Below are 24,780 nucleotides of genomic sequence, written 5' to 3'. Positions count from 1 at the left end.
AAACTTATCTTGTTTGTGATTATTTTTTGGTTGTATTGAGTCCATTCAGGGGTGACGTAGGAAATTAGACCTCTGTTGGGGTTTCCGAGGCCATGAGTGAGTCTATATAGTGTTTTACATTAATGTGCATGTTTTGTTTATGTTTGTGAGGCCTCAGATGAGTGTTGTGTGGTAGAGTGAAAATTGGTGGAATTAGATAGCTCACTGGTTCACTGTAGTGGCACACTCTTCGCCACCGCGGTCATATGGGAATGGGGGTATCCGCTATGGCAGGCACTGGACCGCTATAGCGGTCGCGCTATGGCGGGTCGGTGCTCGCCACAGCGCAACTGGACAAAGGTGGAGGTCCACTACAGCGTGCCCTTGCCTGCTATAGCGAGACCGCTGCAGCAGACAGCACGACCGCCGCAGTGGTTGACGGGGGCAGTAAGCCGTGTTTCTAAATACTTAGTTCGAATTCTTTATTCATAAAACTCCAACACAGTTTCCAAGGACCACTTAGGACGAAATTCTAAGGCTATGGCAAGAATATTCTTGAGAGGTAAGTCTCAACCCTTCCTTCCCTCATTGCGCATTCATCTCTAAGATTATTATCATTCTAATGGGTCCACAATGTTGAATTGAGGACTAGTAACCCTAGAACTTAATCTACCTTTAATAGTTGGGGGTCATGAATATTATTGTGTGATTATCATCTAAAGGCTTGGGTTATCACTTCCTAATCAAGAATTCAACCATAGAGACATGAACTAAGTAAATTGAGAACTATGGTTTCATAAAGATGGTAGCTTGACCATAGAATTTCTTGTAAGAGATAACTTGAATGAATAACCTTATAAATTGATAGTTTATGGTTACTAAGGCCAATGTCAGGATGATTTACACCTAGTAAGCATTCAACCATTAGAAAGGGGTAAGTGCAAGAGTGTTCATTGAATTGATATTGTTGACTAGAGTATTGTGACTTATTTAGCCTCTTAATTGCTAGACTTTGAGCGTTCCAAGGCATTACGGAAGGGAAAGGCTACATGGGAGTGATTTGCATTATTCCAGCTCTGCAGTTGAGGTAGGTTACGGTTTACTTGAGTTAGACTTTGATTAGTTGATTGTATGTGTTATGACATTAATAGGAGAAAGCATGTCTAGTCTTCAGGCATAATGTGTGGTTGGAATTCCTATATGCTATTGATTGAGTGATAATGTGGGCTAAATGCCATTATTCGATGTGTGGTGATCTATAATTTGATGAAAATGGTGGTGAGAAGTTAATATGATCTTCTTGATAAAAATGATATACTGCTTGATAATCACTCATTTAAAAGTGATGTGACAATATATATATATATATATATATATAGAAAAGGCCTATTTGAAAGGGGGTGAGGATGTGACCTGGATTTTGGGTACATTTGATAGGGGTGAGGATGTGGCCTAAGTTAAAGGCTCGTGATTCGAGGTAAGATTTCGGAGCCAGGGTATATGGACACCATGGGTCCCCTACAGGTCATAGCTATTAGGGAAAGACACCAATTAGCATGTATGTACACGAGTGATCAGTGACTGAGTAAGTGAGAATGTTGTTGTGAGGTTTATTCCATTGCTTGCTTCCGCTGACTTGATTGTTAGTATCAGTGGTGGACTTGATTTGTTAAATATCATTGATTGACTTGGTGTTGGCTATCTGATTATGTGATGTTGACTGGTCTTTCTATTTTATTGATTTTATAATTCATGCACGATACTAATCTTAGCCGGCCTATGATATCTACCTGTACATATGTACTGATACTACCTTGCTGCATTCTTTTGAGTGTAGATTGTGATCCAGAGATTGCTACTCGACCTCATATTTAGTTTTTTTGCTGACAGATTGAGGGTGAGCTTCTATCCGTACCAAGCCGCCCGAATATCTTCCTTTATTTAATATCTATTTCCATTCCAGACATTGATGTTTATTTATTTTAGACAGTATGGATTCCTTAGACACATTTTGGATTAGAGTCCTTGTACGATGACTTTCGAATTTTGGGGTTGTAATAGTTAGGACTTCCGCATTTACATTATTGTTTTATGGAATAACGACTTTTTATTTAATCTTGTGTTTAATTAATTGGTAACCGAATGAATCGACTAAGTAAAAATAATTTTTTTATGAGTAGATGGTTAACCATATTGGTTCGCCCACTCGGAGTTAGTGTGGGTGTTTGTCATGGCAGGCTGGGTTGTGACAGCTATGATCCTCATTCAAAGGTAATTCTACCTAAAACTAACTAATTTCATATTTCAATTGCAAAGTGTTCCTATTAAAATTAATGTCCCTGAAGGATAGAGTCTACAATATGCATGAAGCGTGATAGACCAATCGATTCGAAATAGAATAATCCTTGAAAAGAAAAAGGAGTAAATGGTCATAATAAGGAGGCAGTGTGCTCTTGAAAAGCCTACGACATAACACTTCATGAAACCTCATGAGCAGTTTACCTAAAATAATGAAAGTGATGAGGTCTCAATAAGTTATGTCACGTTGTGAACCGATACAAATGATATATCGTGGACATTATCTTTAGTACAATATAGCGCAATATTGTAAAAGATTGTGAGGATCTGAATTTTATGTTTGTTAAAGCATGCTGATGTAGAAATTATTACCAAGTGACTTTACGCATCTTGGTAACTGTAAAGCATATTGGACCTGCAGTCTAGACACTAGAAAATTTCACACGTTTAAATATTAATGCGATTTAGATCAAGCAAGGTGAATGCGATTTAATCACTTTTAATGAATATCTCATTGACTAAGATGTTGTATATCCATACGTCTTTGTGGAAATCAAAATCTGGTATATTAATGGTGCAAGTTAATGACTTACATATTATTGAACCTCTTGAAGAGTTTACAAAATAAATAGATTATCTTCTAAAAGATGTTGAAATGAGAAACTTGTAGAATTGTTTGGTCCAAAAGTACCGTATATATATATATATATATATTCAATTAATGCATTTATATATGCTATAACTATGAGTTTGATGCAGTTTTACTCCTACATGTAAATGTTGAAATAAGATCAACTGCAAGTGTGATATGAATGTGTTGTCCTAATAGATATTGTCAAGTTTATTGGATATACAGAGCATACATCTAATCGACAAAAATGTTCGATCTAGACATGTTATCTATTTCCATGAAGAATTTCGATCATGCGATGTTGTTCAACATGACAGTCAATTGATACAAAGGTAAGATCAGTTTATAAAGCAAGTCAGAAATGTACATGGCGTGATTCCAACAATATAATATATCGATGATGCAACTCTTTCAAAAAAGTGGAGATGCAAGATACACAGTCCAGCTAAAGGGAGATTCATAAAGGAGATATAACAAATCATATATTTCACCAAAGTTTTTATTCAATTGAGCTCTAGAAGAATGGTGATATCAATGTGCAACAGATTCGTTCGAGTGATAATAGGACTGATTTATTCCCCAAGTCTCTACCAACAGCAAATTTTGAGAAGATGGTGCACAAGATTGAGATGTGAAGATTCAAGTTTTTGGATTGAAGTTCTCATCAGGGGAAGTTAATACGTGTTGTACTCTTTTTCCCCTTCAAGGTTTTTGTCCCACTGATTTTTCCTTTTAAGGTTTTTAATGAGGCAACCAAAGGGCGTATTATTAAAAATGTGTACTCTTTTTCCTTCACTAGAATTTTTTCCCATTTAGTTTTTTTTTTTCTAATAAGGTCTTAACGAGGAACATTACCTATCAAATAGACATCCAAGAGAGAGTGTTATAAATATTATTTATTTATTATTGTGGATGCCTATCTTTAGGAGAAAAATCTGGATTTGTGACTTTGGATCAAACTGTTTTTACTTATAAATATAGAGGTTTTCTTCATTGTATTTCATCCCTCAAGAGAAATAAACGGAATTCTCTTCTGTCTTTCTCTACAATATTCTTCTACTAGCTTTATTATTTTATAACATTTTGGAGATTTTAAATATTTTCAATTTGAAAAACTGAACAAACGGAGTTGCAGAACTTAAAAATATTCTCTTCTTTTTTTCTTTTTCTTTTTTTGTGTCATCTAGTTGAGTATTTGAGTCTTAACGGAATTCTATATTTGAGTATATTCTGATCCCGATTTGTTATTGTCACGACCCAACCCCGTAGGCCGTGACTAGTGCCCGATCTGGGCACTCAAACACATTCTAGTATATAGTAGAAGCCGACAAGGCTTTATTTCCAATTTAGATAATTTCTAGAAAAATTTCGGCAGAGTTTCCTTTGTTTTACGGACTATCCCATATACCCTGCACGCAGAAAATACCAACAAAGGCCACACAGGGCCAACAGAGTAACATTTAAATATATGCGGACCGGCCGCCGCGGCGAATGGGATCGCCCAAACACAACATATACACACAGCTGTACAGAAAGATCCCAACCCACAAACATGTCTACAGACCTCTAAATGGACCAACAGAATCATATGGCAGGACAGGGCCCCGCCGTACCCATGAACGAGAATATACACATATAGAAGTGACAGACTGTACCAAAAGATGGCTCTGAATAAAAGAGCGCTCCAAATGGCGGAAAAGATATCCTAGACAGACGGATCGGCAAACCTATCGTCAGTACCTGCGCGGCATGAAAACGCAGCCCCCGAGGAAAGGGGGTCAGTACGAAATATGTACTGAATATGTAAAGCCTGAGTTGCAAAAACAAAATCATAACCGGTATAGAACGTACAGAAAGTAAACAGAAAATACAAAGTATCAGATATATATTTTCAAAACATGCGGAGTGTGCATAGAAACATATGTCATATCAAATCCGGCCCCTGCCAAGGGACTCGGCAGACAGAACGTGGCCACCCTCCCGACGCTAGTGCCATATCACAGAAGAATCAAAATAGGGGCATAACCCCGTAACATAATATGTCATATCAGATGGCCATAGTAAATCATATCAGAACAAGCGTACATGGAACAACATACTCCACAAACCCATGTACGCGTATACCTGCCCCCTCACATCGAGGCACGGCGAACAATGCAAAGAATCACGCTTGACAACATATCCTGGCCCGTGTTCAGTGTGGGAAACATTGGGGCATCCACGAATGGAGTAGTGAGAGACTAATGCAATTTAAAATTACCATAGATATTTTCAAAGACTCGATGAAGCGTATCAAAGTCAAACAAATCCAATGGAGTTGGACGGGATCATAATAGATGCATTTCAGATATCATAATAAATTACAGAAATATAACCTTCCCGAAGTCATTCCGGTTGTCAGAATAATTTGTAAGACTTAATAGAGTATTTAAAACAATATTCGTTAAGTAATTAAAAGGATAGTCACAACGTTTCTTTCAAAAATTGCTTAAAAAGAAAACTTTAGTACATTAACGGCAAAACCGGGAATAGTGGGCCCGCCTCGGGACAAACAAGGCGGCGGGCTCAAATTATACCCTCCAAGCTTATGGAGTCACCTAACAAGGTTCTACAAACATTCTGTGACCTTCCAAGTAATTTAGAACAAAATTGCATAATTTCAAGAAAAGCATACCAAAATGGTTCAATTCTGCTGAAGGAAAAATGGAGAATTTCTCTTGCGCATTCCGAGGGCCAAGAAGTCTTTCGAGGCCCGGATCCGACCCTAACACACTAAGGGCATGCCAAGGGAAGAATTGGGGTTGTTTTACATACCTTTCAAGCTCTTTACGCCTTTCCAAACTCATTTCCCGTTTCGTCAAAAATCTGTAATTGGTCAGGTTTACCAATTGTGAGTTATGAATACCAAAGTTTCAACTTAATGCATATTTGTCTACCGAAATTTCGGCAGCACTTCCCCTATACATATAGCACCCCGAGAATTCAACTCGGCTAGAAATCATCAACAACAACCCAAACGATAACATCAATATCAACAACGAACATTAAAAACACAAATATCCTTCAACTAGTCATCTTTCTAACAAGTTGACATAACCTTCATTTCAACCCAACTTTCAACTAATATCAATAATTTCACATTCATCAACAATCAAGATCATCACCATATAGTTCTAGAAACATTTCATATCGTTTTCCTCAAGTTATACACTCGATATACATAATATACAACTTTCTGTCAAAGTCATAACTTATGCAAAACATCAAATCTTTGGCATACAACTTCATAACATGTTTCCAACTTCCAAATTCATCAATGATCATCACAATTAACAACCAAACTACTTCATTTCCTTAATGTCGGAAAGTCATACTAAAACGACATAAGTTTCTACATTCTAATTCAATACAAACTTATATCATTCTAACTTCATTTACATTGCAACCATCATAATAACACACTAACACCCTAAATAACTTAATTCATTTCCATCCCAACTTCAACATAGGTCACGGCCACAAGCCTTCTTTGGCAAGTTCAACTAAATCATTCAACTTTCAATCCCAATATGCATTTCATCACAACCATAACTAGAATATAACATGAATTCAACACATTATGGCTATACAATTTATACATACACACGGCTACACATCATATTCCAAACCCACTTTACAAACTTCCATTTTTCCATACAATCAACACATTTCTATATGCTACAACACAAACAAGACTTTATAACACAAGAATAAGGAATAAATTCTCACCTTTTCCTCAAGTCTTCTTCACTTGAACTTGTGTTCACTTTGATGAAATAAGGTCTCCTTTCTGCAATCCAACTACACCAAGTTAACAAGGGTAATAAACTTAGTAGAAATTCAACAAGACAAGAATTTTTGGAGCAATATTTTTAATGGTGAATTTTCCTTAGGGTCACCCGAACCCTTCTTTCTTCTTGCTCTTGCTTTTCTTATTTTCTTGCTTCTTATCTTTAGAATTTACTAGATAAGATCACATATATAATACAATATGGTCCATTAGTCAATTAACCACATGGAAAAAATGTTATAAGGCCATGGGTTTTGGCCTTCCCATGGCCGGCCATGCCCTACTTTTGGGCCTCAATTTTCCATTCAAATTTGTTTTGGCCCAATAACTTATAGATCACATTGCATAATTCCCGAAACTAATTTCTAAAATTCCAAAATTACCCTTAACCTTGTCCCACACTTCCATGACCCCATTCTTTCATGCACAACTCTTATGTTACTTAAAAACCAAATTTGACTTTATTTCTCAAAAATCTAATATGTTTCAAATTTTTCCAAATGTGTGAAAACACGGGATATAACATCCTCCCCCCCTTTAGAACATTCGTCCTCGAATGTTAAATTAATCAGCACATGTGGGGGAGTTCATGTATATAAACAACACATGTGGTACACATTCATTATTGAAATGGAATTAAGCAAAGATTCGAAATTACCTGAGGGCACTGGGAACAAATGAGGATATTTCTTCTTCATCTCCTCTTCGGCCTCCCAGGTCATTTCCTCCCTATTATTGTTACGCCACAGCACCTTAACAGAGGCTACATCTTTGTTTCGGAGCTTTCTTACCTGGCGGTCCAAAATAGCTACGGGCTGCTCCTCATAAGATAATTGCTCCGTCACCTGAATATCATCCGCAGGAAATATTTGGGAGGGATCACCAATGCATTTGCGGAGCATAGATACATGGAATACCGGATGTACCGCTTCCAAATCAGATGGCAGATCGAACTCATAGGCGACATTCCTAATTTTCCGCACAATCAAATAAGGCCCAATATAACACGGACTAAGTTTGCCCTTTCTGCCTAACCGCATTACGCCTTTCATAGGCGATACCTTCAGAAATACCCAATCACCAACCTGGAATTCCAAAGGACGACGCCGTTTATCAGCGTATGATTTCTGTCGACTCTGGCTGCCAATAGCCGCTCCCGAATAAGTTTCACCTTATCAACGGCCTGCTGGATCATATCTGGGCCAATTAACTCTGTCTCGCCAATATCAAACCAGCCGATAGGTGACCTGCATTTCCTACCATATAAAGCCTCGTACGGAGCCATCTGGATGCTGGAATGATAACTGTTATTATATGCAAACTCAATCAATGGCAAGTGATCATCCCAGCTACCTCTGAAATCAATAACACAGGCCCGCAACATATCCCCCAGCGTCTGTATAGTGCGCTCGGCCTGTCCGTCGCTCTGAGGATGAAAGGCTGTGCTCAGACTCACCTGAGTCCCTAGACCCTCCTGAAACGACCTCCAGAAACGCGCCGTAAACTGGGCGCCTCTGTCAGAAATAATAGATATAGGAACTCCGTGAAGCTTCACAATCTCTCTAATATAGAGCCTGGCATAATCCTCGGCGGAATAAGTAGTCCTGACGGGAAGAAAATGGGCTGATTTCGTCAGCCTATCAACAACGACCCAGATGGAATCATACTTCCGTGGAGTGCGAGGCAAACCTGTAATGAAGTCCATATTAATAACCTCCCACTTCCAAGTCGGGATTTCCATCTCCTGCAACAGTCCACCCGGCTTCTGATGCTCAACCTTGACCTGCTGACAATTAGGACACTGGGCGACGAATTCTGCAATATCCCGCTTCATACCGTCCCACCAGTATAAGCATCGGAGATCATGGTACATCTTCGTAGACCCAGGATGGACCGAGTAGCGAGCATAATGTGCCTCGCTCATAACCTGCTGCCGAAGGCCTGCAATATCCGGTACACACAACCTGCCTTTGTATAACATAGTGCCGTCCGGTGAAAACTCGAACGGAGTCCTCTCCTTATCATAGGCTGTGTCCCTGTACCGAGCTAAGACAGGATCCTCGAACTGATGCCGCTTAATATCGTCCCTGAGGGATGACTCAGAAACCCCTCGAACAAAAATCCGTGTATCTCCAGAATCGGCCAGACGAACCCCGAGACTAGCCAACTGCTGAATATCACGGGCTATCTCTCTCCTGTCTGGCTGTAAATCAGCCAAACTGCCCATAGACTTCCGACTGAGCGCATCGGGAACAACATTAGCCTTACCCGGATGATACAGAATATCCACGTCATAATCTTTCAGAAGCTCCAGCCACCTCCGTTGTCGCAAATTAAGCTCTCTCTGCCTGAAAATATACTGGAGACTCTTATGATCAGTATAGATATCCACATGACCGCCATATAAATAGTGTCTACATATCTTCAGAGCATGAATCACCGCTGCGAGCTCCAGATCGTGGGTAGGATAAATCTTCTCATGCTTCTTGAGCTGCCGGGAAGCATACGCTATAACTCTGCCATGCTGCATCAATACACAGCCTAACCCCATGCCAGAAGTGTCACAATAAATAACATACCCGTCCGGTCCCTCTGGAAGAGTCAGAACTGGGGCTGTAGTCAGCTTCTCCTTCAGCAACTGGAAGCTCCGTTCACAAGCGTCAGACCACTGGAACTTAGCTCCCTTCTGAGTCAGCCTTGTCAAAGGCGCTGAAATCGAAGCAAACTTCTCCACAAATCTCCTGTAATAACCTGCCAATCCCAGGAAACTGCGTACCTCTGTGGGCGTCATAGGTCTGGGCCAATTCTTCACGGCCTCAATCTTCTGTGTGTCCACACGGACACCATCAGCTGCAATAACATGCCCCAAGAAGGCCACTGAAGCCAGCCAGAATTCACATTTAGAAAATTTTGCATATAATTTCCGATGCCGAAGTACCCCAAGTACCTCTCTCAGATGATCTGCGTGCTCTGCCTCGGACGGAGAATAAACCAGGATATCATCGATAAATACAATTACGAACATGTCTAAGAACGGCCTGAATACCCGGTTCATTAAATCCATGAATACCGCAGGAGCATTAGTCAGCCCAAAAGACATAACTCTGAATTCATAATGCCCATATCTGGTCCGGAATGTTGTCTTGGGAATATCAGCCTCTCGTACCCGTACCTGATGATAGCCTGACCGAATATCTATCTTCGAAAAATATCTGGCGCCCTGTAACTGATCAAACAAGTCATCAATTCTGGGAGGGGGTATTTATTCTTTATAGTTACCTTATTCAGCTGCCGATAATCAATACACATACGCAACGACCCGTCTTTCTTACGCACAAATAATACCGGGGCTCCCCAAGGCGAAGTACTGGGCCTGATAAAGCCTTTTTCTAACAGATCCTTCAACTGCTTTTTCAGTTCTTTCAATTCTGCCGGTGCCATTCTGTACGGGGGAATAGATATCGGCTGAGTATCTGGAAGCAAATCAATAGTAAAATCTATTTCCCTCTTCGGAGGAAGGCCTGGAAGCTCATCTGGGAATACATCCGGAAATTCATTAACCACGGGAACTGACTGAAGAGTCGGTGTTTCTGCTGTCAAGTCTTGTACCCGAACCAGATGATAAAAATAACCCTTTCTGATCAATTTCTTCGCCTTAAGGTATGAAATAAACTTACCTTTCAGCGATGTTGTATTACCGGCCCATTCTATAACTGGCTCCGCAGGAAACTGGAAACGAACTACCTTATTTTGGCAGTCAACATTAGCATAACAGGAGGCTAGCCAGTCCATTCCCATAATAACATCGAACTCGATCATATCTAACTCCACCAGATCTGCCTTAGTGTCACGGCCATATACAGTTACAGAACAGTCTTTATATACCTGTTTCGCTACAATAAAGTCCCCAATCGGTGTGGCTACCTCAAACGGCTCTATAGGTTCAGACGTTATACCAATTTTACTAGCAACCAGAGGCGAAATATATGACAAAGTCGAACTTGGATCAATCAATGCATACACAGACCGAGAGAAAACCAATAATGTATCTGTAACGACATTAGGCGATGCCGCCTGATCCTGGCGGCTGGACAGAGCATAAATGCGGTTCGAAGGACTGCTAATACCAGAAGCTCCACCACGGCCTCTGCCGCGACCCGCTGGTGCCGAAATACCCTGCCCCGTAGGGCGCATAGCCACTGACGAAGATGAAGACCCAGCGGCTGATCCGGTAGGCTGCGCTGCACCACCCGAACTACCCTTATACGGGCAATCTCTCACAGAATGGCCCTGACGGCCACAAGAAAAGCATGCACCGGTGGCTCTGTAGCACTCTCCCGTATGGTATCTGCCGCAAAAAGAACACTGAACCCTGGGTGGCCTCATCTGACCAGAACCCCTATCTGTCCGTGAACCTGAAGCCCTGGAGCTCTGGCCCGCTCCTGAATACCCTGGGCTATCAAATCTGCGACCGGTAGGCTGGGGAGGCGCGCTCTGCGCTGGCTGAGATGAAAATCTGCTAGGCTGCTGCGGCTGTTGGGGCTGTCTGCCCCGAAAATCTCCAGATGACCTGGCCCTCTTGGGCTGTCTCCGATCCTGGCCCCTGTTAGGCTGGTGTCCTCCTCTGCCCCGATCCTCCATGCCCTGGGCATGGGCCTGGATACGGGCAATGTCCATACCGGGCTGAGCAGCCAATACTAAGCAGCTATCAACAAAATACCGATCCAGCCCCATAATATATCTGTGCATCCGGTCCGCCATAGTAGCCACCACAGTAGGTGCATATCGGGCCAAGGAATCAAACTTCAAACTATAGTCCCGGATACTGCGGCCCTTCTGCCTCAATAATAAGAATCTATCAGATCTGGCTCGTCGCAACTCTGGGGGCAGAAAATGTCCGAGAAATGCCTGAGAAAATTCGCCCCAAACTGCTGGAGGAGCGCCGTCCCCCCTGGATAGCCCCCATGACTCGTACCAGTTTGCCGCCACATCATATAACCGGTACGAAGCTAACGCGACTGACTCTGTCTCGGAAGCATTAATCAAATCTAGAGTGCGTCGCATCTTCCTGATAAACTCCTCAGGATCCTCCTCGGGCTTTGTCCCGAAGAACTCTGGAGGGTTACAAGTGAAAAACTCACGGGCTCTCGAACTATCACGCCTGACTGCCCGGTCACCTCCCAGTCCATGCCCCTGGACCTGTCCTGCCACCAGTCTGGTCAATAATTGGACTGCCTCCCTCATAGACTGATCCTCAGTGCCTGGCCGTGGAGCTGGAGGCTCAGGTACTGGAACTGCGGGAGCTGGCGGTGGAGCCGCCCCCCGATCTGCGGCTGCGGCCGCCCCAATCTCCTCCACGAGTGGCGGTGTAGACGAACCCTCTGTCTGGGGCAAAGTCCCCGGAGCAATATGTGCCTGGGCCCTGGTAATCCTCTGGACCCGGCTAGTCTCTCCCAAGGCTGCTGACTTGGCCTTTTGGGCCGCTGTTGCCTTTTTTGGAGGCATATCTGCAAACATAGCCACTCGTTAGGGAGGGGTCATCCTGATAACATAGCTCTATCGCACGATCTAAGACAGAAAGAAGGGTAGTATCCTAAATGCCCTGTAGCCTCCTGTTTATAGGCGTGGTGCACAACACACCGATAAACAAGACTCTACTAGACACGGTCTGTGGACATTCCGAGGACGAACTGCTCTGATACCACTTTTGTCACGACCCAACCCCGTAGGCCGTGACTAGTGCCCGATCTGGGCACTCAAACACATTCTAGTATATAGCAGAAGCCGACAAGGCTTTATTTCCAATTTAGATAATTTCCAGAAAAATTTCGGCAGAGTTTCCTTTGTTTTAAGGACTATCCCATATACCCTGCACGCAGAAAATACCAACAAAGGCCACACAGGGCCAACAGAGTAACATTTAAATATATGCGGACCGGCCGTCGCGGCGAATGGGATCGCTCAAACACAATATATACACACAGCTGTACAGAAAGATCCCAACCCACAAACATGTCTACAGACCTCTAAATGGACCAACAGAATCATATGGCAGGACAGGGCCCCGCCGTACCCATGAACGAGAATATACACATATAGAAGTGACAGACTGTACCAAAAGATGGCTCTGAATAAAAGAGCGCTCCAAATGGCGGAAAAGATATCCTAGACAGACGGATCGGCAAACCTATCGTCAGTACCTGCGCGGCATGAAAACGCAGCCCCCGAGGAAAGGGGGTCAGTACGAAATATGTACTGAATATGTAAAGCCTGAGTTGCAGAAACAAAATCATAACTGGTATAGAACGTACAGAAAGTAAACAGAAAATACAAAGTATCAGATATATATTTTCAAAACATGCGGAGTGTGTATAGAAACATATGTCATATCAAATCCGGCCCCTGCCAAGGGACTCGGCAGACAGAACGTGGCCACCCTCCCGACGCTGGTGCCACATCACAGAAGAATCAAAATAGGGGCATAACCCCGTAACATAATATGTCATATCAGATGGCCATAGTAAATCATATCAGAACAAGTGTACATGGCACAGCATACTCCACAAACCCATGTACGCGTATACCTGCCCCCTCACATCGAGGCACGGCGAACAATGCAAAGGATCACGCTTGACAACATATCCTGGCCCGGGTTCAGTGTGGGAAACATTGGGGCATCCACGAATGGAGTAGTGAGAGACTAATGCAATTTAAAATTACCATAGATATTTTCAAAGACTCGATGAAGCGTATCAAAGTCAAACAAATCCAATGGAGTTGGACGGGATCATAATAGATGCATTTCGGATATCATAATAAATTACAGAAATATAACCTTCCCGAAGTCATTCCGGTTGTCAGAATAATTTGTAAGACTTAATAGAGTATTTAAAACAATATTCGTTAAGTAATTAAAAGGATAGTCACAACGTTTCTTTCAAAAATTGCTTAAAAAGAAAACTTTAGTACATTAAGGGCAAAACCGGGAATAGTGGGCCCGCCTCGGGACAAACAAGGCGGCGGGCTCAAATTATGCCCTCCAAGCTTATGGAGTCACCTAAAAAGGTTCTACAAACATTCTGTGACCTTCCAAGTAATTTAGAACAAAATTGCATAATTTCAAGAAAAGCATACCAAAATGGTTCAATTCTACTGAAGGAAAAATGGAGAATTTCTCTTGCGCATTCCGAGGGCCAAGAAGTCTTTCGAGGCCCGGATCCGACCCTAACACACTAAGGGCATGCCAAGGGAAGAATTGGGGTTGTTTTACATACCTTTCAAGCTCTTTACGCCTTTCCAAACTCATTTCCCGTTTCGTCAAAAATCTGTAATTGGTCAGGTTTACCAATTGTGAGTTATGAATACCAAAGTTTCAACTTAATGCATATTTGTCTACCGAAATTTCGGCAGCACTTCCCCTATACATATAGCACCCCGAGAATTCAACTCGGCTAGAAATCATCAACAACAACCCAAACGATAACATCAATATCAACAACGAACATTAAAAACACAAATATCCTTCAACTAGTCATCTTTCTAACAAGTTGACATAACCTTCATTTCAACCCAACTTTCAACTAATATCAATAATTTCACATTCATCAACAATCAAGATCATCACCATATAGTTCTAGAAACATTTCATATCGTTTTCCTCAAGTTATACACTCGATATACATAATATACAACTTTCTGTCAAAGTCATAACTTATGCAAAACATCAAATCTTTGGCATACAACTTCATAACATGTTTCCAACTTCCAAATTCATCAATGATCATCACAATTAACAACCAAACTATTTCATTTCCTTAATGTCGGAAAGTCATGCTAAAACGACATAAGTTTCTACATTCTAATTCAATACAAACTTATATCATTCTAACTTCATTTACATTGCAACCATCATAATAACACACTAACACCCTAAATAACTTAATTCATTTCCATCCCAACTTCAACATAGGTCACGGCCACAAGCCTTCTTTGGCAAGTTCAACTAAATCATTCAACTTTCAATCCCAATATGCATTTCATCACAACCATAACTAGAATATAACATGAATTCAACACATTATGGCTATACAATTTATACATACACACGGCTACACATCATATTCCAAACCCACTTTACAAACTTCCATTTTTCCATACAATCAACACATTTCTATATGCTACAACACAAACAAGACTTTATAACACAAGAATAAGGCATAAATTTTCACCTTTTCCTCAAGTCTTCTTCACTTGAACTTGTGTTCACTTTGATGAAATAAGGTCTCCTTTCTCCAAACCAACTACACCAAGTTAACAAGGGTAATAAACTTAGTAGAAATTCAACAAGACAAGAATTTTTGGAGCAATATTTTTAATGGTGAATTTTCCTTAGGGTCACCCGAACCCTTCTTTCTTCTTGCTCTTGCTTTTCTTAATTTCTTGCTTCTTATCTTTAGAATTTACTAGATAAGATCACATATATAATACAATATGGTCCATTAGTCAATTAACCACATGGAAAAAATGTTATAAGGCCATGGGTTTTGGCCTTCCCATGGCCTGCCATGCCCTACTTTTGGGCCTCAATTTTCCATTCAAATTTTTTTTGGCCCAATAACTTATAGATCGCATTGCATAATTCCCGAAACTAATTTCTAAAATTCCAAAATTACCCTTAACCTTGTCCCACACTTCCATGACCCCATTCTTTCATGCACAACTCTTATGTTACTTAAAAACCAAATTTGACTTTATTTCTCAAAAATCTAATATGTTTCAAATTTTTCCAAATGTGTGAAAACACGGGATATAACAGTTATCAATCCGGAATCTGAATCTATATTATATTAAAAGCATGAACTCACTAACTTGAAAGTTAAATTAGTTAAATACCCTTACTTAATAATTATTAATTTAAAAAAACATTTAATAGCCACAAAAATTCTGAAGAGGTGCTTTATTACATAAATGAATTGCCGTAATGATTAATTGGATAAAAAATCTAAAAGGCTGCGAAGTTTCACGAAGAGTTGCTTCATTATTTTCATTGGTCAAATATGAAACACATGTTGCAACTCTGCCAATGATGTCAATACTTATGCCATTTTCCAAATGCGGCAAATTAAAGAGATATTGAAAAGAGGTATTTGGATTCCCAGATATGTTACTTGTCTTTAGATAATGTTATGGATAGGCAAGGACTGTTCTAATGTCACTAATGGGAAATATGAAAATTGGCATTCACTTTCGCGCAATATTTTACTTGTGCTTTGATTTCTTTTAAGGTATCAAGAACATATACTTGAAACTCCATAATTATGGATACGTGGCACTAATATTTTCTAACATCTTTTTATTTTTCTACTTTACATCCCTTTATCTTTTGATTTCTTCTTTGATAAGGGTCGTTTGGTGCATGGTGTAGGCTGGGATATCCCATCACTAATTTTTTGTACCGTGTTTGGTAGGAGGTATAAATTTATCCTGGGATAAATTTATACCTCCTACCAAACACGGTACAAAATGAAGCCTTATCCTAAGGGTGGGATATCCCACCTTATCCCACTTATCCTGGATTATTTTATCCCATCTCCCAAATGGGATAAAATAATCCCAAGAAGTGGGATAAATTAGTCCCGGGATAATTTTGGCTAACTACCAAACGTTAAGATGTAAACCAGAAAGCAAATTAATGAAGGATGGGAAGTTTGGGTTACTAATTAAAGAGATAACATTAAAGTGACGAATCAAAGAAACTGCACAACAAGAATCAAGATACAATTTACTATAGCACGTTTTCTTATGGATGAAGAAACAAAATGTTTTATTATGGCCGTGCATGTAGTTTTTGGATGTTGAATTGCGATGTACAAGAAAAAAGAGGCGCTGTTTAAGTACTCTGTTAACTTACTCTTTTCGATAGCAACTCGAAATCCAATTTAAACATACTTGACATAAGAAAAAGTCATGATAGTGATATTTATTTGCTGGGTTAATGCATATGCGGCTCCCTAAACTTGTCCCCTTTTTCCATTTTGGCACCTCAACTAAGTGTTGTTCTTATTGAATCTCTGAACTCATCCTCAAGTGTGTCTACCAAACCATCTAAATCTGATTTTTATTAGAAGAAAAAATTAAATTGTGGTAATGAAGGTGAAGTAATATTTTAGACGTGTGTTAAGCTATTCTTTAGGTCATGGATGTGTCAGTTTCTCCCGATTCTGCTCCTCCACTGCTAGCTTAATTAAGAGCTTACTCTTTTTTCCCATCTCAATTTCTACTAATTTTAGCTAAAAGATGGCATAATTAAATTAGAATATATATTAGCATTTGTAGACACTGAAATTTTACCCGATTTAGGTCGGGCCTCTACAAACCAAGCCCAATATCCATTAGGGTTTCTAGGAGGATACCCTACCCTAATCCCTAGCTCACGCCTATATAAAGGAGGCATATTCCCTTAAAAATACATCTCAAATATCCCATTAACTCTGGGTATTCATAAAGAGATCAAGACACATCTCAGATATCCCATAAACTCATGGGTATTCAAGAAGAGGTCAATATGTAGCCGGATATTTCTTGACAACCAAATACTTCAAGAAGATCCACAATATCCATTCATGGAGATCAAATACATCCCAAGAAAGTCCACATATCCAAATCCAAATCATCATACGTTCAAGAAATAAGCTACTAACGGCCCTCGAACTACGGAGAAATATTAGGAGAGAAGAATCAAGGGAGTAAACAGATTTTGTACCCGCATTATTTATCAATAAAATATATGTTTCGTCATATTTTGTTTGTGGTTATAATTTATTTTCGCATATTAAAATTTGTTGCAAACAAATTGGCACGCCCAGTGCGACCAAATCTGCCCTTCATCTCTTCTCTCACAAATCTAATCTGCATATCTGGACCAGATCGAAAGAGCCAAAGGTGATAGAGACTTGATTCGAACTTTCCTTCTCATCATCAAGCAGAATCTTGTTTTCATTAGCCAACTGCATAACTTTGTCCTTAAAGACAAAGCACTTCTCAAGAGGGTGACCCACAAGTCGATGATACTTGCAATAGTTCGGGTCGTTTGTTCTTCCAGCTTCATTAGGCCGCTTCATCTCTGGTAACTCAATGAGTTTCAGCTCAAGTAGTTCATCAAAAATTTCAGGGACATCAGAATCCAGGAAGGGGTATTCTCTTTCTTGCATGTCCTTCAAGGTCGACTTTCGACTTTTGTTATCTTGGAAAGAAGTTGCTTTCATACTCTGCTTCTTGCTCACCTTCGTAGTAAAATTTATAGGCGAGACATTGACGTTCATAGATTCTTTGTTGTCACTCTTGGGAACGAACTTGCTCCATTTCTTGAGTTCCTGCTTGTCCTTTCCTTTGCGAGGGTCATAGATGGGCATTACTTCATTCCCAGTGGAAGACATACTCAACTCCATGTCATGAGCACGAGTAGCTAGTTCTTCAAAAGACCTTGGCTTAATTCCTTGCAAGATGTAGTGAAGCCCCCAATGCATTCCTTGGATACATATCTCTATCGCAGAAGCTTCGCTGAGTCTATCTTTGCAGTTTAGACTTGCATTTCTCCATCGATTGATGAAATCGATAACTGGTTTGCCCTTCCTATGGAGAGTGCTTGTGAGTTCGACCATGCTCACGGTACGCCTTGTGCTATAAAAGTGATTGAGGAACTCCTGCTCTAGTTGCTCCCAACTATTGATATAATTAGGCTCAAGATCAGTGTACCAGTCAAAGGCATTCCCCTTGAGGGAGCGGACGAACTACTTGACAAGATTGTCTCCATAGGTCCCAGCGTTATTACATGTTTCAACAAAGTGTGCAACATGTTTCTTTGGATTTCCCTTGCCTTCAAATTGTTGAAATTTGGGAGGTTGATAACCGGCAGGCATCTTGAAGTTATCAATTCTTGTAGTGTACGACTTTTCGTAAGTAAAAGAAGACTTGGTAGCAACTTCGTACTTATCCTTAATAATCCCTTCGATGAACTCCTTTAGTCGGTCGAGCGGAATCATCCCTTCAGAAGAAACTGGAATTTCCTTGGTATGCGGTACTTGTTTTGCACGAGGTTCAGTCTCCTGTGCTTATGGACCCTTCCCAGGTGCGTGGCTGGATTCTCCTTCAATTAATCCATCCATCTTATCCATCAACTTCTCAATCCGAGCGTCTTGATTTTGCACATGCTTGGCTAAGCCATCAATCACCTTTGCCAAGTTTGCTAGTGTCTCCTCCATCGATGAAGCATTAGTTACCATTGCTTACATGATTGTTGGGGATGTTGGAGAATAGCATGGATTATCGCATAAGTTGATCTTTGACTGGCCTACTTCATGTGGTGTGAGTGGAGAGGATCCTTCACTTGAAGTATCATCATCTTCCTTCATAGTAGAGTTCTTGGATCCAGAGAGATCAAGTAGAGCTAGAGTCTTCTTAATCTTTTCAGCAATGCTGCTTCCTTCCTCCGATGCATCAGTAGAGGATCTCGCTCCTTTTGGAGATGAAGATCCAAAAGTGGGAGTGTTACGGATGACACTTGGAGTGCTTGTTGTCCCAACATGCTTTCTTTGCTCCTCGTAACTGGTCCAATGCTACCAATGGTAATGTCGAGGATGCCTTCCACATCAGCAGAGAACTTGGAGCTAGCAACCTTATAGGAAATTGATTTGGAGTTGATCTTCTCTGAAGTCATCTCGATGTTATTAAACTTTGATGATTGAAAAGTTGAGATGAGAGGTAGAGATTGTCCCGCTGGGCGTGCCAGAATTTGTAAACAATAAAATTCGCATCGAGAAAATAATAATCAAGACAGAAAAATATCGCAACAACTTTTGTATTTCTTCACAACCAAATACTTCAAGAAGATCCACAATATCCTTTCATGGAGATTAAATACATCCAAGAAAATTTGTAGACATTAAAATTTTCTAGGACTCGACAAGAGTTGGGCCAATATCTGTTAGGGTTTCTTGGAGGTTACTATACCCTAAACCCTATCTTACCCTATATAAGGGGGCACATATACACTTAAAAATAAATCTCAAATATCCCATTAACTCTGGGTATTCATAAAGTGATCAAGACACATCTCAGATATCCCATAAACTCATGGGTATTCAAGAAGAGGTCAATATGTAGCCGGATATTTTGTTGACAACCAAATACTTCAAGAAGATCCGCAATATCCTTTCATGGAGATCAAATACATCCCAAGAAAGTCCACATATCCAAACTCAAATCATCCTACGTTCGAGAAATAAGCTACTAACGGCCCTCGAATTACGGAGAAATATTAGGAGAGAAGAATCAAGGGAGTAAACAGATCTTGTACCCACAATATTCATCAATAAAATCTCTGTTTCAACATATTTTGTTTGTGGTTGTAATTTATTTCCGCATATTAAAATATGTTGCAAACAAATTGGCACGCCCAGTGGGACCAAGTCTGCCCTTCATCTCTTCTCCCACAAATTATATCCGCAAAATATGGATCCAATTGTCATGACTGCCGCAGGGAAGATCAACAACATTTTGAAAAAATAAAAATACCTATGATGTTGCATCCGATGAACGTGTATCGTGATCGGTTGCTATTCACTCCTACAAGGGATAGTACTTAGTGTTCAATTTGAAGTCAAATACACTTTGATGATCAGTTCGATTGAGAAGTCCTGAAGGGAACATAATCATAAAACAATTGGCATCTTAAATTATCTATATTTCCTTTGACTAGCCAAGTTGAAGGACTGATTTACATTGGATATTGTTATTCAGTGTATAACTTTGCTATATCCAAATATTCATCAAAGGAACTACCACAAATTAAAGAAGGAAAACAAGGCTGACTTGGGATTGGAGTCATTGACCATTTGACTTAACGGTTCAGATAAAATTACTTCATGATTATTTAAACTACACTTTGGAAAAGAAGTGTACGTAAATGGCGTCTCAAAAGCAACGCAATGAAAAAATATTGTCGTCGTGGATACTTGAAGCCTCGTCTTTGAGTTTCGGCAAGCCACACCTCGACAAGCCTTGAAGTGGGGGGCATTTGTAGACACTGAAATTTTACCCGAGTTAGGTCGGGCCTCTACAAACCAAGCCCAATATCCATTAGGGTTTCTAGGAGGCTACCCTACCCTAATCCCTAGCTCACGCCTATATAAAGGAGGAATATTCCCTTAAAAATACATCTCAAATATCCCATTAACTCTGGGTATTCATAAAGAGATCAAGACACATCTCAGATATCCCATAAACTCATGGGTATTCAAGAAGAGGTCAATATATAGCCGGATATTTCTTGACAACCAAATACTTCAAGAAGATCCACAATATCCTTTCATGGAGATCAAATACATCCCAAGAAAGTCCACATATCCAAATCCAAATCATCCTACGTTCGAGAAATAAGCTATTAACGGCCCTCGAACTACGGTGAAATATTAGGAGAGAAGAATCAAGGGAGAAAACAGATTTTGTACCCGCAATATTTATCAATAAAATATATGTTTCTTCATATTTTGTTTGTGGTTATAATTTATTTCCGCATATTAAAATTTGTTGCAAACAAATTGGTACGCCCAGTGGGACCAAATCTGCCCTTCATCTCTTCTCTCACAAATCAAATCTGCAAATTCTGGAGTCACAAAACCACCAGGATGGAGGCTCCATAATATGGGTACTTCAAGTCTTGTCTTGAGTTTCGACAATCTTACTCCAACAAACCTTGAAGTAGGGGGCATTTGTAGACATTAAAATTTTCTGGGACTCGACATATATCCATAGAAAGTCCACATATATCCAAATCCAAATCATCCTACGATCGAGAAATACGCTACTAATGGCCCTCGAATCATAGAGAAAATTAAGAGAGAAGAATCAAGGGAGTAAACAGATCTTGTACCTGCAATATTGATTAATAAAATCTCTGTTGCTTCATATTTTGTTTGTGGTAGTAATTTATTTCCGCATATTAAAATTTGTTGCAAACAGCATGTTGCTACATTGAAGATAGAATACTATGTAAGTCAGATTATGTTTTATAGACACACTTGAGGACGATTTCGGGGGTTCAATAGGAACAACACTTAGTTAAGATTCCAAAATGAAAAAAAGAACAAGTTCAGGGTGCTACATATGCATTAAGCCTTATTTGTTTGACGCATGAAAGGAGATTTTATTTATGGAAATAGTATACCAAGAATGCAGCCCAGATGATTATGAACTTATATATTATGGATTGAATTAACCAAAATTCCTTTTTTTTTCTTCTCTAATTAGGGAAATTTGGAATATCTACTACTTATGTCAGTTGCGTGCTAAGCAATCCTAGCATCCAAGTAGGTTAAAGCAAAATTTGGATCATGATTGCACTATTGCATTAAAATGAAGTCATCACTTGCGAATTTTTAAAATTTGTTGCTTTCAGATTCAGATTTAGTGTATATTTTCTCATACCTTTGAATAGCTTTTTCGTATGTTTATTTTTTGCAATGAAAATTGACAATAAATAAAACACATAAACAAATAACCATATCTTCAATATTGGATTGTATCTATCATAACATATTTTCTCACACGGCCAACTTTATGTTGCACTTTCAAGAGGAATATTAGTGTCCATAATAAGAAATATGGTCACATCTATATCTATCTATCTATATCTATATCTATATCTATATCTATCTATACTATATTAAGAAAAACTACAAAGAATGTCATTCACATTATTAGTGACACAAGTAGAAACCGTTTTTTTTTTTTAACAATCACCAATACCAGCCAAACTAAACTGGAAACATTTTTTAAATCCCAATTTTTCACTAAAAAGGAACCTAATTTAAGAAAATAAAGGGAACGGACCAACTTTTGAACTATAGCTACAGGATGTCCAGAATTCAAGCACATAAGAAATCCATACAATTAACAGTCTAATTAATTCTGAATTTAAGTGTAGAAAACTAAATACATAAACTAACCTATCAAACCGAAATTAGAAACAAAGAGTAAAATATAGAATTTTAAAGAGGGAATTACCTTTTTGATGAGCAGCGATGGGGGCGATCGGAGTCGACAAACAACCTTTCACCCAAACTAGCTTCCAACGAACGAAAACGAGACCTAAAAATTAATTGTGAGTGATAACTTCCTTGAAACTCAAGGCTTAGCCGAGTTTCTGAGTGTTCAAACTCTTGAGGGTGTAAGAACCCATTGTAGGTGTAAAAACCCAATGTGGTTTTCAAAAAAACCGTCTGTGAATGAAGAAAATGGGGTTCTATTTATAGAACCCCAAATGTTAGGGTTTAGCTATAAATTTCGATGTGGGACCATTCTCAATTCTGGACTTCAAAATTAACTTTTGCAATTCAACTCTTTTTTAAAAAAAAATTCAAACCAAGACAGGCCTTTTCTGCAAATTTGTACTCGACCAAGAAAAAGCAATAGAAAAAATGAAGAGAGAGGGGATTGTTACCGTTTGAAAATAAAATTGTAGGAAATCAATTGTCCACTTCTACTTTGAAGAAGCAATAAATCCTTCCAAACCGTTAAAGGGGATTCAATAGGAAGAGGTCTAATAGTGTATAACTTAATCCAAGAATCATTTACGCCATAATCTTTCACTGTCCAAATATCCATCATATCCACTGTTGGATCAATCTCACATGTTGGATCACGATAACAAATCAATGTGAGAGACTCATCAAAAATTACAAGGCCATAACACTTCCCATCATGAACATAACAAGTGTCCGACATCTTCATATTACGAAATGTATCAGTGCTCATATCAAAACAAAGAATTACCTTTGTATCTACAATTGCAAACCAATGAACGACTCCCTTGTAAAAGATCTCAGAACAAGGAACCCAAAACACCAAGGGCAACTCTTCCTCCTTATAGTTTTGTTCTCTCCAAGAATCAATGTCCAAATCATAAATCTCAACTTTGAACCCTCTCAGGCAAGGATCCTTGTAGGAATCCGAATATTTTTCTGAAATCCTAACGACTTTTTAATTATTCACCATCAAGTCGAAGCCAAATCCTAGACCAAAAACATAATGGTTGAAACCCTATGGACAGCCAAATGGACTGGGTTGAAGCAGGTTGTATTTCCTAGTGGCGGGATTAAGTAAGACAATGCTTTGGGTATCAGTCAGAACAATCAGACCATTGCAAGGCCCCCTGAGACTATAAGACAGACTAGCATAACTAGAACATAGACATGGAACTTCTATATTTGGAGAAATGGGGATAAGATCATTACTATCATCACCACCACAAAGAAAAGACAGAGATTTTTAAATTCCCCTTCTTCTTCTTGAAGAGATCGTTTAAAAAGAATAAATTTGTCTTTGGTGGTGATGGGGCGCTTGATATGAAGATTGATAAAATAAGAGGATTGTAATAGAGTATACCAAATTTTAGAGATACATCTGTATCGCATTAGAGATTTCACTGTAAGTCTCGAAAGTATATAACTGGGAACCTCTTCGGGAAATTTCTTCATAATTCCATCCGCCATTGTCGATTATTTTTGACATATGTATTGTGAATTAAAACGTTTGAAATGGAAATTTCTCTAGATAGAAAATTTTTTATCACCTTCTTGAAATTTTTCAATCTCTCATTTAAATTGGATCCAAAAATGTTTTCCTCGGACGTTCGTCTCTCTAACTAACTACCCGTCACATGTGTGTTTTTGTGGTTCTTCTATCGTAACATTTTATTATACATAGAGAGTTACGATAATACCCAAGGCCCATTACCTCACTCCTCTCCATATAGTTCGGTGAATGCCTCCATTGATTTGGAATTGTTATTTTTAGGCTTTGCATTGCTATCTTTTACTAGTTCCTCTGCGTATGCCAAAACTTGTAGTTACTATGGATTTTAAAAATAATATTAATATTATTGAAACAATGCATTGAGTAAAATACTTTTCTCCATACTCAAATTTTTCAAAATTAGCGAGTTGAATACTTCAAATTTGAGAATATTTTAATTTTGTGGAGAATG

At 39.4% G+C, this 24,780-nt stretch overlaps 1 protein-coding gene and 1 long non-coding RNA gene across 2 annotated transcripts; both read right to left on the bottom strand.

Moving 5' to 3' along the window:
• Positions 1–12,678: 12,678 nt before the first annotated feature.
• On the bottom strand, positions 12,679–23,177 carry LOC132625609 (uncharacterized). Its single transcript, XR_009576921.1, has 4 exons — positions 22,800–23,177; positions 14,966–15,037; positions 14,012–14,062; positions 12,679–12,937 (listed from the first exon to the last, which is right to left on the bottom strand). It is a non-coding gene; the product is annotated as an uncharacterized LOC132625609 (long non-coding RNA).
• Positions 23,178–23,231: 54 nt separating this feature from the next.
• LOC132625608 (F-box protein CPR1-like) lies at positions 23,232–24,286 on the bottom strand. The gene is made up of 2 exons (XM_060340220.1): positions 24,196–24,286; positions 23,232–23,770 (listed from the first exon to the last, which is right to left on the bottom strand). Exons 1-2 carry the CDS (start codon positions 24,284–24,286, stop codon positions 23,232–23,234), a joined length of 630 nt encoding a protein of 209 aa, XP_060196203.1.
• Between the last annotated feature and the right edge of the window lie 494 nt (positions 24,287–24,780).

This window comes from Lycium barbarum, unplaced genomic scaffold, assembly GCF_019175385.1.
Source record: "Lycium barbarum isolate Lr01 unplaced genomic scaffold, ASM1917538v2 unchr_scaffold_106, whole genome shotgun sequence".
Lineage (NCBI taxonomy): Eukaryota > Viridiplantae > Streptophyta > Magnoliopsida > Solanales > Solanaceae > Lycium > Lycium barbarum.
This window is presented reverse-complemented; position numbering and strand designations above follow the sequence as displayed.

Coding starts and splice junctions, on each gene's coding strand:
- LOC132625608 (XM_060340220.1), bottom strand. CDS start 24,286: ATGGCGGATGGAATTATGAAGAAATTTCCCGAAGAGGTTCCCAGTTAT. Junction 23,771..24,195: donor ATCTCTAATGCGATACAGAT/GTATCTCTAAAA, acceptor ATAATTAAAAAG/TCGTTAGGATTTCAGAAAAA.